Source organism: Seriola dumerili, unplaced genomic scaffold (assembly GCF_002260705.1).
Source record: "Seriola dumerili isolate Sdu_G_001 unplaced genomic scaffold, Sdu_1.0 BDQW01000078.1, whole genome shotgun sequence".
In the NCBI taxonomy this organism is placed as follows: Eukaryota; Metazoa; Chordata; class Actinopteri; order Carangiformes; family Carangidae; genus Seriola; species Seriola dumerili.
In genome coordinates, this window is record NW_019174333.1 from 2441860 (window position 1) to 2454353 (window position 12494).

General features: G+C 42.2%; 1 protein-coding gene across 1 annotated transcript in view; it reads right to left on the reverse strand.

Annotated features, from left to right (window-relative positions):
• Positions 1–12205, reverse strand: part of vars2 (valyl-tRNA synthetase 2, mitochondrial) — a 27703-nt gene extending 15498 nt beyond the window's left edge. Inside the window, exons 1-14 of the mRNA XM_022744085.1 lie at positions 11976–12205; positions 11655–11853; positions 11068–11149; positions 10875–10975; positions 8814–8935; positions 8651–8717; positions 7807–7904; positions 7635–7716; positions 6329–6448; positions 3858–3966; positions 3672–3760; positions 1550–1640; positions 1272–1399; positions 1062–1165 (exon numbers count right to left, since the gene is read on the reverse strand). Of these exons, the coding sequence (XP_022599806.1) occupies positions 1062–1165; positions 1272–1399; positions 1550–1640; positions 3672–3760; positions 3858–3966; positions 6329–6448; positions 7635–7716; positions 7807–7904; positions 8651–8717; positions 8814–8935; positions 10875–10975; positions 11068–11149; positions 11655–11840 (1379 nt within the window). The 5' untranslated portion in view covers positions 11841–11853; positions 11976–12205. The remainder of the gene's footprint in view (positions 1–1061; positions 1166–1271; positions 1400–1549; positions 1641–3671; positions 3761–3857; positions 3967–6328; positions 6449–7634; positions 7717–7806; positions 7905–8650; positions 8718–8813; positions 8936–10874; positions 10976–11067; positions 11150–11654; positions 11854–11975) is intronic.
• Between the last annotated feature and the right edge of the window lie 289 nt (positions 12206–12494).

Consider the following 12494-nt stretch of genomic DNA (forward strand, 5'->3'; position numbering starts at 1 on the left):
TGTCACAGGTTATTCACTTCAGCTCAGATTATTCATACTCATCTCGTTTTACCAAAGTGTCACCATAATCTGATGTTCCTCCTCTCTTCCACAGAAGCAGCAGCTACCTGCACAGGTGTGCAGATGGCAGATGAAACCATGTTTAACTGGGTCATGGGTCATGTTACTGAATTAATGATATTGGGTAGGTGGTAAGGTTTTGGGACATTATTGAACTGGGAAAATGTGTTTCTGCTAATAAGTTATATTTGTTTAGCATGAGAACTGGCATGAGAGCTACAGACTGTGCGAAATATGATCATTGATTTCATCAGATATTGGCTGGTCTAAGGGGAGGGGCTTAGCAGTTATAAGCCTCTGGTCAACAAGACTCTCTGAGAGAGGATGTGAACCAGACAGGTGACTTTTGCAAGTTGCGCGCAATTCATTTGTTTTGTTTTTGCTGTTTTTGCTGTTTTTGCAGTGGATATTTTTGTAATTAAAAGCACTTCAATCTACTTTTGTGACTCAAGCCATCTTGTTATTTTTATGTCTCCACGCCGGCGCCAGTCAGAGCTGGAGGCACATTGTTTTCAGGTAGTCCGTCTGTCCACAGTCCTCAGTAACACCTGATGGAACTACTTCAAATTTGGTACAAACATTCACTTGGACTCAAGGATGAACTCATTAGAATTTGGTGGTGAAGGATCAAAGGTCAAAGGTCAAGGTCAGTGTGACCTCACAAAACACTTTTTGGCCATTACTCAAGACTTCACAGCAATCATGACAAAGTGTATGAGACTGTGTATTCCAGGTTCTACTGCAGGAGCCAGAGCCGAGTAGAGCATTACACACCCACATCAGCCCACACTCTGCTGCACTGTTCTACACCGTTACTGAACGTTACAGACTGGACAGACTGTGTTGTGTACAATTAACAGAAATCACATCTTTTAAATGATCCTGTGCTGCTTTTTCTGAAAAAAAAAAAAAAAAAACCTTTGTATGAACATGAGCAGAGACATAAATGCAAACACAGAGAGTCAGAAAAAGTCTGGTGATGTGTGTGCGTGTTCCTCTACCTGCAGACAGGTAAAGTCATGGCATGACTCTTCTTTCCTCTGAACAGCTTCTTCTCCACCAGTGCGTCCACGACCAGCTGCCTGGCATCAAAACGTTTCACTCCCTTAGAAGAGACAAAATCATAACAACAAACCTGCTTAGGTTTTCAGTTTTAACAGTGTAACATCCACATTAACCACATCTCTTCAACACCTCCTATGATACTGCACCTCCAGCCACTGTCCACAAGAGGGTGTCATGGTGCCATCTCCTCTGATCACAGTGAGGCGTGGCAGTGAGTGTCTCTGTGACAGCAGGAAGTCGGTGTGGTCGTGAGCAGGAGTCACCTTCACTGCACCTACAAGACACACACAGCAGCATGTCCAGGGGTGGACAACATAACAGACACAGCTTAAACATCCACACGTTCCCTCCGCCTTAATCAAGCTATGAGGCTTCTGATGCTGAGTCTGTCATGAGACTGTGTCGGTGAGAGTGTTGCTGTCACCGGTTCCAAGCTCCATGTTCACCATAGAATCAGTGATGATGGGCAGGAGTCTGTCGGTGAAGGGGTGCCTGCACTGCTTCCCGTGAACAGCCTGGAACAAAGTGGACAGAGCAGACAGACATGAGCACGACCAACGACAGAGCAGAGCCCTCGGCGTGTTAGGTTCATAGTACTACGTCAACTTTGAGTCATTTCCCCTCAGTCTGTCTCACTGGACGAGTAGGGTGTTCCTGCAGGACTGGAGGCTGCTGTTTCAGGACCACATTTGTAGAACTTTTAGTTTTTAACAACACTGCCACCTAAGGAAGAGGACGACAGGACCGCACTTCAATAAGCAGATGGACGACCATCAGAGTGTGAGTACAACAGTTCTTATAAATATATTAAGAGTAGTGAACTAATTACTTAACTAATTATTTTTAGCCTTTTATCATATTTAGAATAATAAAATTATATATCAGCATGAATAATACACATCCATGGTCGTGACACTGCAGCCTTCTATAGGCTACTGCAGTAACTTAACACTCCCAGAGGTTATAATCTATTGTGATTATATTTATTACTAAGTTATTAAATTAGAGCAATGGGGAAATTTGTAATAAATTTTCATCAGTGTTACTTTTTGGTCATTTTTATACTTTAAATAACTGTAAAAATATTATTTCATACTGTACTGATTAGTCTATTACCCCTTAATCTGATCTGTCATCTCTGACGAAGAGGAGCTCACCTTCGTTAGTGCTGTTTCCTACTTTACAACCAGGGCTTCGAATATTGAAGGGTCAGAAGTCACATGTCAATAATGTTATTTCTGTCTCTCTCTTTCCTTCAGGAGTCGTTGAGGTTCTTTCATACTCCAGTATCCTCCACCTCCACTTGCCGGTGTCGCACTCGCTTGCGGGGGTCATTCACTTTCCTTGTTATTGTTGTTGTTTATTATTGTATCAAAAACTATGTATCTATGCCTCCTCCACACTAGTTTCAGGTTACATCCCTGTTTATCCAGAGTCATACAAAATATGAACAATTTGTGTGAAATTTTTGTCATAATTGCTGTGAAGTCTTGAGTAATGGCTAAAAAGGTCACACTGACCTTTAAGGCCATAGCATATGATTCCAGCTTTATTCTATCTGATAATTACCTAATTATGCTGATTACACTGCCCAACATGCAACTGTTAACGACCACAAGACAGAAAGTAGTGTTTGGGTGGAATAAACCTTCATGGCAGTTTTGCGGTCAGTCAACTCTATGTGTGGCTCCAGGGTCCTAGAAATACGGCCCTGAAACTGCAGCCTCCGGTTCTGATGTTTGATTGCACTGGACCGGCCAATCAATGGAGCTCTAATACTGGAGAGATAGCACCATCTATAGGTCCACCCGGCAAAATGGTAAGAAGAGGACAGAAGAGGAAGTGGAAGTCTGGATCTGAGGAGAAGAGAGAGGAAAAGGAGGAATGAAAGACAAAGTGAGGAAAAGAATGAAGGAGAGAGGAGGAAAGGAGGCAAAGAGGAAGAGGAAATGAAAAGGCATGAAGAAGTGGAGCAGATGTAAGATTCTTTTTTTTTTTTTTTTTTTTTTTTTTAAAAAAGACCTTTCTCCATTCTTCAATTCAACCAGGAAAATGAAAGGATGTTCCTGTGTTTGTTTTTTTAATTCTGACAATAAAATGTTTTTGGTTTAAAATAAAAGAAACAGGCACACCATGTTTTGGGTTTGCTTATGCTGTCTTAGTTTAATCCTGAGGTTTAGTTCTGCAACCTTACAACACCTGCACTTACATACCTCACTCCTGCACACCACACACTACGGATTTTACTGATTTCCACATATCACACTCAGAATATTTAATTTGGCATCTTAATTTGCTTTAATAAAAATGTTCTTTATTAATTGTAACCGTGGTGTGTCTCCCTTTTGTCGTGGCAACTTGAACCCAATGCAATGAATATGAATATAACAAACTGGTAAAGCTATAGTGCCATATTTCTGTGATGTACAATTCCCTGATATTGATTGATGATTCATCAATAATTATATTCAATAACTAGGAGTACATCTGTCTGAACTTGTGAGAATCCAAGACTACTTCCCCCCTCTTCACACATTAGCACTCGCCTGATATCGAGGGTCGTCAGGGTGTACAGCTATGGCCACATCTCCCAGCATAGTCTCTGGACGGGTGGTGGACACCGCCACCTCTCCACCTAAAATACAGAGTAAAGAGAAATCATTATATAACACAAAACAAACTACGTCCAAGCACAACGTGTATCATATTTCCAGACAGTCACAGATACTCACCATGGCCGTCTACAGGGTAGGCAAAGGTTAGCATTGTTCCAAACTCCACCTTGTTTTCATAACCAGGGACAGACAGCGTGGTCTGCCCAGACAGCTCCCTGGAGTCAACCTGACGACAGATCAACACTCTTAAAGTTGTTGACACATATTCACTGCAGCCTGATGATAAAAATCTTTTCAATTAATTTTCCCCTCATCACTCTGCTGTTTCCACAAAGGCGTACACAACAAAACTAATGATGGTCCTGTGTGGAAAAATCCACAGTAGGTGGATGAACAATGGACAAGCCCTAGACCCCAACAGTTTGCCTACAAGTACAAGTCCTCCACCGGCCCATTCTTACTTGGATGAGCCAGGTGGTTACATGATTATGTTCTTTGATTTCTCAAGTTCATTTAACACCATCCAACCCCCCATCCTTAAAGACAAGCTGGAAGGGATGGGGGTGGATCCCTGCTTCACGTCCTGGATTGTGGATTACCTGACAAGACGACAGTACGTCAAGCTGGGTAACTGTGTCTCAGGGACAGTGATGAGCAGCTCTGGGCCCACCCTCAACATTCAAGGGAAGAACACTGAGGTGGTGCACACTTATAAATACCTGGACAGTAAACTGGACTGGTCCCTGAACACAGATGCCATCTACCTGAAGGGGCAGAGCCGGCTCTTTTTCCTCAGGAAGCTCAGGTCCTTTGACGTCTGCAGTGAAATGCTGCACATGTTTTATCAGTCAGTGGTGGCCAGTGGACTCTTTAATGCTGCAGTCTGCTGGGGCAGCAGCATGTCTGACATGAACACAAAGAGACTGGACAAGCTGGTCAAAAAGGCTGGGTCTGTGCTTGGCAGGAGTCTGGACTCACTCAGGACTGTTGTGGAGAAACACATGCAATGTAAGATGGAGGCCATCTTGGACAATACCAACCATCCTCTCCACAACATTCTGGCAGGACAGAGAAGCAACTACAGCTGCAGCAAACGTCTCATGTCAGTGTGCTGCAGAACAGAGAGGTTCAGGAGATCCTTTGTTCCCACTGCCATCAGGCTATACAACACCTCAGCCAAAGGAAGTGGATCATGAACTGGACGATAAATCTAAACTGCATACATGTGAGAACTGCTTGATAATTGAATTTCCCCAATATTCATCGGTCTATCTATCTATCTATGAAATAAGAGAAGTGTCAGTGTTTAAATGTCACATCTGTTTTATGAGGGTTCAGACTCAAGGTCATCTTACTAGCTTTTTTTCCAGAGTTTTCAACTGTACCTCACACCCACTCTCTCTCAGTGGACATCTGACTGTGAGAAGCAGCTGATCGCTCCAGACAAAAAGCTATCATGAGGGCCTTGTGTTAAGATTTTTTTTTGACATTACTTTTTTCTACCGTGAAAGGAATTTAATGATGATGTCTTGTAGTTTTTCTCCAGTGGTGTAAAATATAACGCAGTAAAAACTTGAAAACATCCATCCATCTTCTTCTGCGTAGCTCAGGTCGGGTCGCTGTGGCAGCAGGTAAAGCAAAGTAGACCAGACGTCCCTCTGCCCTGCAACGCTTTCCAGCTCCTCCCGAGGCGTTCCCAGGCCAAATGGGATATGTAATTCCTCCATCGTGTTCTGGGTCTACCCCTAGGTCTCCTCCCAGTTGGACATGCCCGGAGAACCTCCAAAGGAAGGCGTCCATGAGGCATCCTAATCAGATGCCCATACTATTTCAACTGGTTCCTTTCCACATGAGAATCGCCACTTTAACATGGTGGAGGGGTTTGTGTGTCCCGGTTACCCTGGGAGCTGTGTTGTCGGGGGCATTAGCCCCTGGTGGGGTCTCCCAAGGCAAATTGGTCCCAGGGGAGGGGCCAGACTAAGAGCGATTCACAATGGATACACAATGTCAGAGATGCAGCACCGCGCTGAGAAAATGGACACCGGGGCCCCCATGCTGGAGCCAGACCTGGGAGGGGAGCTCGCAGCAAGCGTCTGGTGGCCGGGCCTTGACCCATGGGGCTCAGCCTGAAAAACCAACATAGAGCCACCGCCTCATGCGCCTCATCACCTGCAGGGATGGACCCTGGCAGCAGGCGAAGGCGGGGACCTGGGCGTGTCACAGAGCGGACTTGAAAACAACTGAGTTTGTGCTGATTTACTCTCCACAGCGACTGACGGCGTCTCTATGATGTGGCTTCATACTGATGAGTTATTCCATGTTAAACGGTAGTTCATTTTGATTAGTTTAGTAAGGATTTGTTTTAATCAGTGTCAAAAACTAGTGGACTATATTTATAAAGTGATACCTAAGGTCTTAGGTTAGCTACTAATCATATATACGACTCTTCTCTCTAAGTATGAGAGTAAGTCCTGATGAGCGGATGCTAGCTTTTAGCTGTTGAGTGAGGAGGAGCCACTGCTGGTGGCCGTGGAGAAGGGTGTGCCTTACTGTTATATACACTGTACATCTATGTGGAGTTGAATCACCTCTATGTCAGAGATAGCAGATTCCAGGGCACAGCTCCAGTTGACCAAACCCTCTGAGCGATAAATCAGACCAGAGTCGCAGAGTTGGACAAAGGCCTCGGTCACTGCCCTGCTGAAACCCTGAGACACAGTAAACCATAGTCAAACACAGTCAAACAGTAAAAGACAGTCAAACAGAGTAAAATGGTCAGTGCATTTCCAGGCAGTTTGATTCTTTAATTTTAAACCAAAAAACATAAAAACAGAGTTTTTCTGTTTTTGTTGTCACGATTAAAAAACGAAAAACAGGAACATAAAATCAGAAGAAACACTCCAATGCTGCTGTTTGTAAATTCTTTTTTTTTTTTCATTTTTCCTTGTTGAATTGGAGAATGAAGAAAGGTGGTCAGGAGGAAGAAAAGGTAAATATTTCAAATTGAAAGCTAAGAGTGGCCATTCTATATAGTATAACATTATGCACAGATAGATAAAGATGTTTTTTTTTTTTTAAGACATGAAAAATATTTCATCTGAAGTGTGTGATGTATTATTTACTTGTGTATCATGAATTAACAGCCTCATTAATTAATATGTGTAAACACACTGTGTGGTCCCTCCCAGATAGTGTTGTCTAAAGTGACCAGCAGAGGTCTCCACTGTTACCACATTATTGTTCACTCTTTCACCAAATCACTTCATATTCTGCTGCCTGATCAAGCTAATGTTCACTGTTTATAGCTGCTGTTGGTTGTAGCCGACACTACGACCTTTATTCTGAAATTCACGTGTCAGAGGAATAAACACATGATCAACACACATAACACACAACTACATAATGTTACACTTTTATAGAATGGCCAAGCTGTCCTCTTGGATTTTATTTTGAAATTTCCCTTTACTTCCACCTGACTAACTTTCTTCATTCTTCAATTTAACAAGGAAAAATTAAAAAAAGGAATTTACAAACAGCAGAATTTTCATGTTTTTACTGTTTCTAGTTTTTATCATTTTTATGTTTTTATATTTTTTGGTTTAAAACAAAAAAAAAGCCTGAATGTTCATTAATCTAAAACAGTGAACCAGTTCAAAGGTCTGAGCACACTCATCAATCCTTATAGCCAATGTTACATTTCAATGAAGAAGAGCAGACCCTGGTAGTACTTAAGTTGACACTAGCAGATAGTGGTTTATTAATATAAATATATCATATATAAAATGTATAATCCTTTTATAATATATCAAAATAAATAATGAACTTCTAATAGAGATAACACGTCAGTATAAGACGTGTCTGACATGGTAGGAAGCAGCACTGATGTGGTCTTACTGGATCCATAGTGAAACAGGCTCTGCTCCAGTCCAGAGAGGCTCCGAGCCTCCTCAGCTGCTGGTAGATCTCCTCTCCTTTCCTGGGAGACACAGGGACAGAGGTGAGCGAGGGAAACGCTGCGCAGACCAAACAGTGGACAGGAAGTGATGATGTGAAGGTGACGACTTACTCATTCTTCCACTTCCACACCTCCTGCAGAAACTCCTCCCTGGTGAAGTCCTGTCTGCGCTTCCCCTCTTCCCTCAGCAGCCTCCTCTCCACTACTGTCTAACACACACACACACACACACACACACACACACACACACACACACACACACACACACACACACACACACACACACACACATTAATTTACCAGCTACACGTATCAGCTGTTTATTGGGCGTTGAACAACAAGTGAGTCCCAGCCAGGTTCGTCACTTTTTCGTGTCCCCTGGAATACTTCCATTCACTTCGAAGATTTTTTCTGTGTGTTTTGTCTATTTGCATGTGTTTTCTTAAGTTGCAGTGCTTTGAGCTCTCAGGGCCACCGTAGTTTCCTGAAGTTGACTGTGCATTAGATGCATTAAGTTAAGTTAATGATATTTGGTGTAGCCCTGCTCTCTGGCTGTGAAAACATCTCCTGATGCAGGTCCAGTGGAAGTGATGCTGAACTAAATCCACAGTCCTCAACCTGTGCATAAACCCATTCCAAAGTAAAGTGAAGCTGACATGAAGCTTCATCAGGCAGAGTCAGTCCAAAGACTGGAGCACTTGATTTGACTGAGTCAGACTCCTGAAGCCTCGTATACTGGCATACAGCATCTGTTGAACTTTCTAATCCATTTCAACAGAACCAGGACTGTGGATTTGTCCCACATCACAGGGACTGAATTAGCAGAGGATCTGTTCAAGGACAGTTTGAACAGTCAGATCATTTACTCTTTCAACTGTGAAAATTGTTTCAACAAAGACTTTTCTTTAAATCCCAGACTGTCAAGAAAGAGGAAGTAGAGAGGAAGCTGTCATACCTGTGTTGCAATACCCGCATGGTCACATCCAGGAACCCACAGCACTCTGTAGCCCTTCATCCTCTTCCTGATGGATCACAAATCCATACATTACTGCTCTATACAGACGCACTAGTGACCGCTGATACTTTACACAAAATGCTGCACATGTAGCTGGCATTACCATCGAACCAGAGCGTCTTCTACAGCCACAGTCAGAGCATGACCCAGGTGCAAAGTCCCGGTCACGTTTGGTGGAGGGATACACAGAGCGAAGGTCTGATCCACGGTGTGAGACAACCTCTCCTGAAGAGACATGGAACAGACACAGCTCAAGAGTCAGCAGGAACCACTGCACACTGTTCTTTTTGTCCTTAGAGTCCATGTCATCAGCATCTTCATGGTACCACTCTATAACAAGACCACCCTTATAAAGGATTTATGAATGGTTTATAATTAGTTTATTAATGAGCTTGTTCAAACTTTAGAAATCATTTATAAGCTGTTATAACACATTAGAAAAAAAGAGTGACCTGTTGCTTGCCAAATAGTGAGCCCACATGTCTCTGTACTGTTCAGCCTCGGATCTCATTAGTTACTGAGCTTTCTTTGTTTTCTCCATCATCAGCATCTGTAGCTGCTGCTTCATCACATGTTTGTTCAGTTACTATCAATGAACCAGCATCAGCATCTTAATGGTGAGAAAGTGATGATATGATCATGATCATATCAAAGCAGATTCATCCTCTGAGGTCGTGGCAGTGTTGTTGACCTTGACATGCTCTCAGCAGCCGTATTCATTCTAATCACAGCTGTTGATCAGATCGTTCTGCTCAGTGGAGATTAACATGGAGATGCTTTCTGCTGGTTGCTCTCTTCTTTAGGACTTTATCATCCAGGTAGAACACAGGTGGGAACCTTCCTTTACCTGGTGAACTGCTCACCCATCCTTTGTCCCACTGTTCACATCTCTGTGATTCTCCCTCCATCATCTTCATGTTTCTTCTTCTCATTCTTACAACCATTTATGATCATTTACAAACATGTACAACTGGTAAAAGGTTAAAACACGTCACCATTTATTAATGAGTTACTATAAGGCTCCTTTTACCAGTTATAGATGGTGGTAACTCATTAGTAAGATTAATGAGTAGTAAACATTAACTTGATCGTGTCAAATAGTGAGCCTGTCTGTAAACAAGTTATAACTTGTTTATAATTGTTTATTTATGATTTATAAAATGTAAACAACCAAATGAATAACCTAATTATAAACCATTTATAAATCCTTTATAATGGTCTTATTGTAAAGTGGTATTGCATTATTATTATTATTATTACTAGAGTAATAATAGTCAACCTTGTTTGTACATATAGACTTAGGAACTGTGCAAAGAGTCTTTTCTGAACACCCTTGTACATATGGTTTTAGTAAATCTTAGCGCAGCTAAGAGCCAATCCATTTATCACAGGTGCAAGACATAGAGAGTTGTGGTCGTCCAGACAGGATGTAATAAAGTTCAACAGCAAACAGAAACGGTCTGGGTTCAGAGAAACTTCTCTTCTGATAAAGAGAAGACTAAAAAAATGACTCCCACATTTCTGGCTTGGTATTGTTTGAGATTAAGCCAGGTTTTGCATTATTTCCACGGTCAGGCTGGTGGGAGGGGCAAATATAATTATCTTAAAAATACAAGACATCCAACACTAATATCAACAAATCAGTCATTTCAGGAAACCAAACAGGGCTGACAGAAACACGTGTCATCTTCTTGCATCTATGAATTATATGTCCCAAAGGGAGCATGTCAATTGAGAAAAGAATAAAGCCCAAAGCCATCAAGCCTCTGAGCGACTGCGCCAGTACATGTGTTGGATCGACGGCTGAGTCGGCAGCATCACAGAGACACGGTGTAAATACACCTGTGCTGGTAACTATTGCAGCTCATGTTCCCTGTACTGTTACTTGTTGATAAAAGCGTATTGAAGTGAGTGGCGAGAAATGCTTCTGGCTTCCAGAAAAAGTTTGGGAACCACTGAGCCTGAAAGTTGACAACAGCATTCAGAGTGTCATTTAATTTCTGATACATTTCTGTGACACATTAAAGAATCTGTTGCTTAAACACAATTGCTTTGATTTAATTTATATTAAATATTATTTATCTGAAAGGCTGTGTTAAAGTGAAGTGAAATTAACGACAGCAGTATTTAAGTGTCATGTGCTCTTGTGTTATAAAATCCTCACATGTTGTTCTGGACTGAAGAATCCCTCTTTCTCCCACCACTGGTACCAGCTGGACTCCACATACTCTGGACTGTATGAGGGTGGGAATGGCAAGCTGGTGTCTGCGAAGAAAAAAAGACTTTTCTAAGTCTACACACAAACAGAACATGGAGACATGCTGGTGCTGGACCACAAGTGACGGGAAGTTGGTCACCTTTCTTTGCCCCATGAGGTGTTTGAACAGTGTACACTATCTTCTGCTTCTCACTCCATTTCACTGACTTATCCTCAGCAGTCTGGAAACAGAAACATCAATGTTGAAATACAGTTGGGTCAATTATCCAGAGTCTGCCTCTGTTACACTCTGTGATCGTTCTGCTTAATATCTATTTATGACCCACATCAGACCTGGGACATCACAGAGCTGAATGTGGGGCAGTTTTGTTGAATAGAAAGCTATTATGACCATACCCTGAGAAAACAACCCTGCTGTTGTCATATTGATGCCTTCGAGATAATCTCAGTTTGGGGACTACGAACCAGATAGCCTGCATTACAGACTGGAGGTATGAGCCGTGACAGCCAAAGAGGAAGGGTCTAATGAAAGATGCTGTCAAGTTCCATTATAGGATGTGTAGGATCCAGTGTTTTAACCAATACCAAACATAAAGTACCCCTTTATGGAGCCTCTGATCATGAACTCCAGGTTTTTCTCCTAAGTGATTCACCAGCTTTGACAGGCCATTAATGAATGAAGCATTACGCCATTACACTTTTTCCTTATGCTTCTTTCCTACTCACACTGTGTTGACGTGACAGTATGGCCTCCTCCCGCTCTCGTCTACGCCTCTGTTTCTCAGCTTGGGGCCGCGGAGAGGAGGGATTTGACTGAGATGACGACGGAGGTTTTGGTGGGTTGCTGGAGCAGAGTCTGGCTGCTCCTCTCCCTGCTAGCCTCGAACTGAGGACACGACCTGCCCGCCACATCTTCAGTGACACACTTACACAAGAAAACAAACACACCGGCGTGTCATGTAAACGTAGGTTGTTGATTCAGAGAAGCCAGTTAACTTTGCTACATGTGAAATAAATTCTGTTATTTTTTCAGCAAAGTTTACTTACTGTTTTTAGTTCACTCAGGGTGAAGATGTCAGTCACCTTTTCACTTAAGCTACTTAATCATTGAAAACCCGAGAACGTACAATGTTGCTAATTTGCTAATGTGATGTAATGCTAATTTAATATTACGTCACTGTATCACCTCGTAGAATAATTGTGTCATGTTACTTTGCTATAATATATTTGTCTTTTAATCTCACCGTGAACATGCTGTTTTTTGGCGGACTGTTATACTTTACGGACAACCGGAAATGGCCACTGTCCGTCTGGGAATATCTTCCCCACAACACTACTGCTGTCAAGTGAAACCGAACAGGAAACCTGCCTCAATTTAAAAATAAAATAACTTGTACACATAACGTTAACCAAAAATGCAATATACGTATCCTAAATGCCGTTCCCTCACATAAATATAATTATGCTATACCAAAGTGTTTTGGCGTGATTTTGTTGTTCGCGCGACACCGTGATTCGCACTAACTGATTATCGTTTTGACCTGGAAACATTAAACTTCCGTTTTG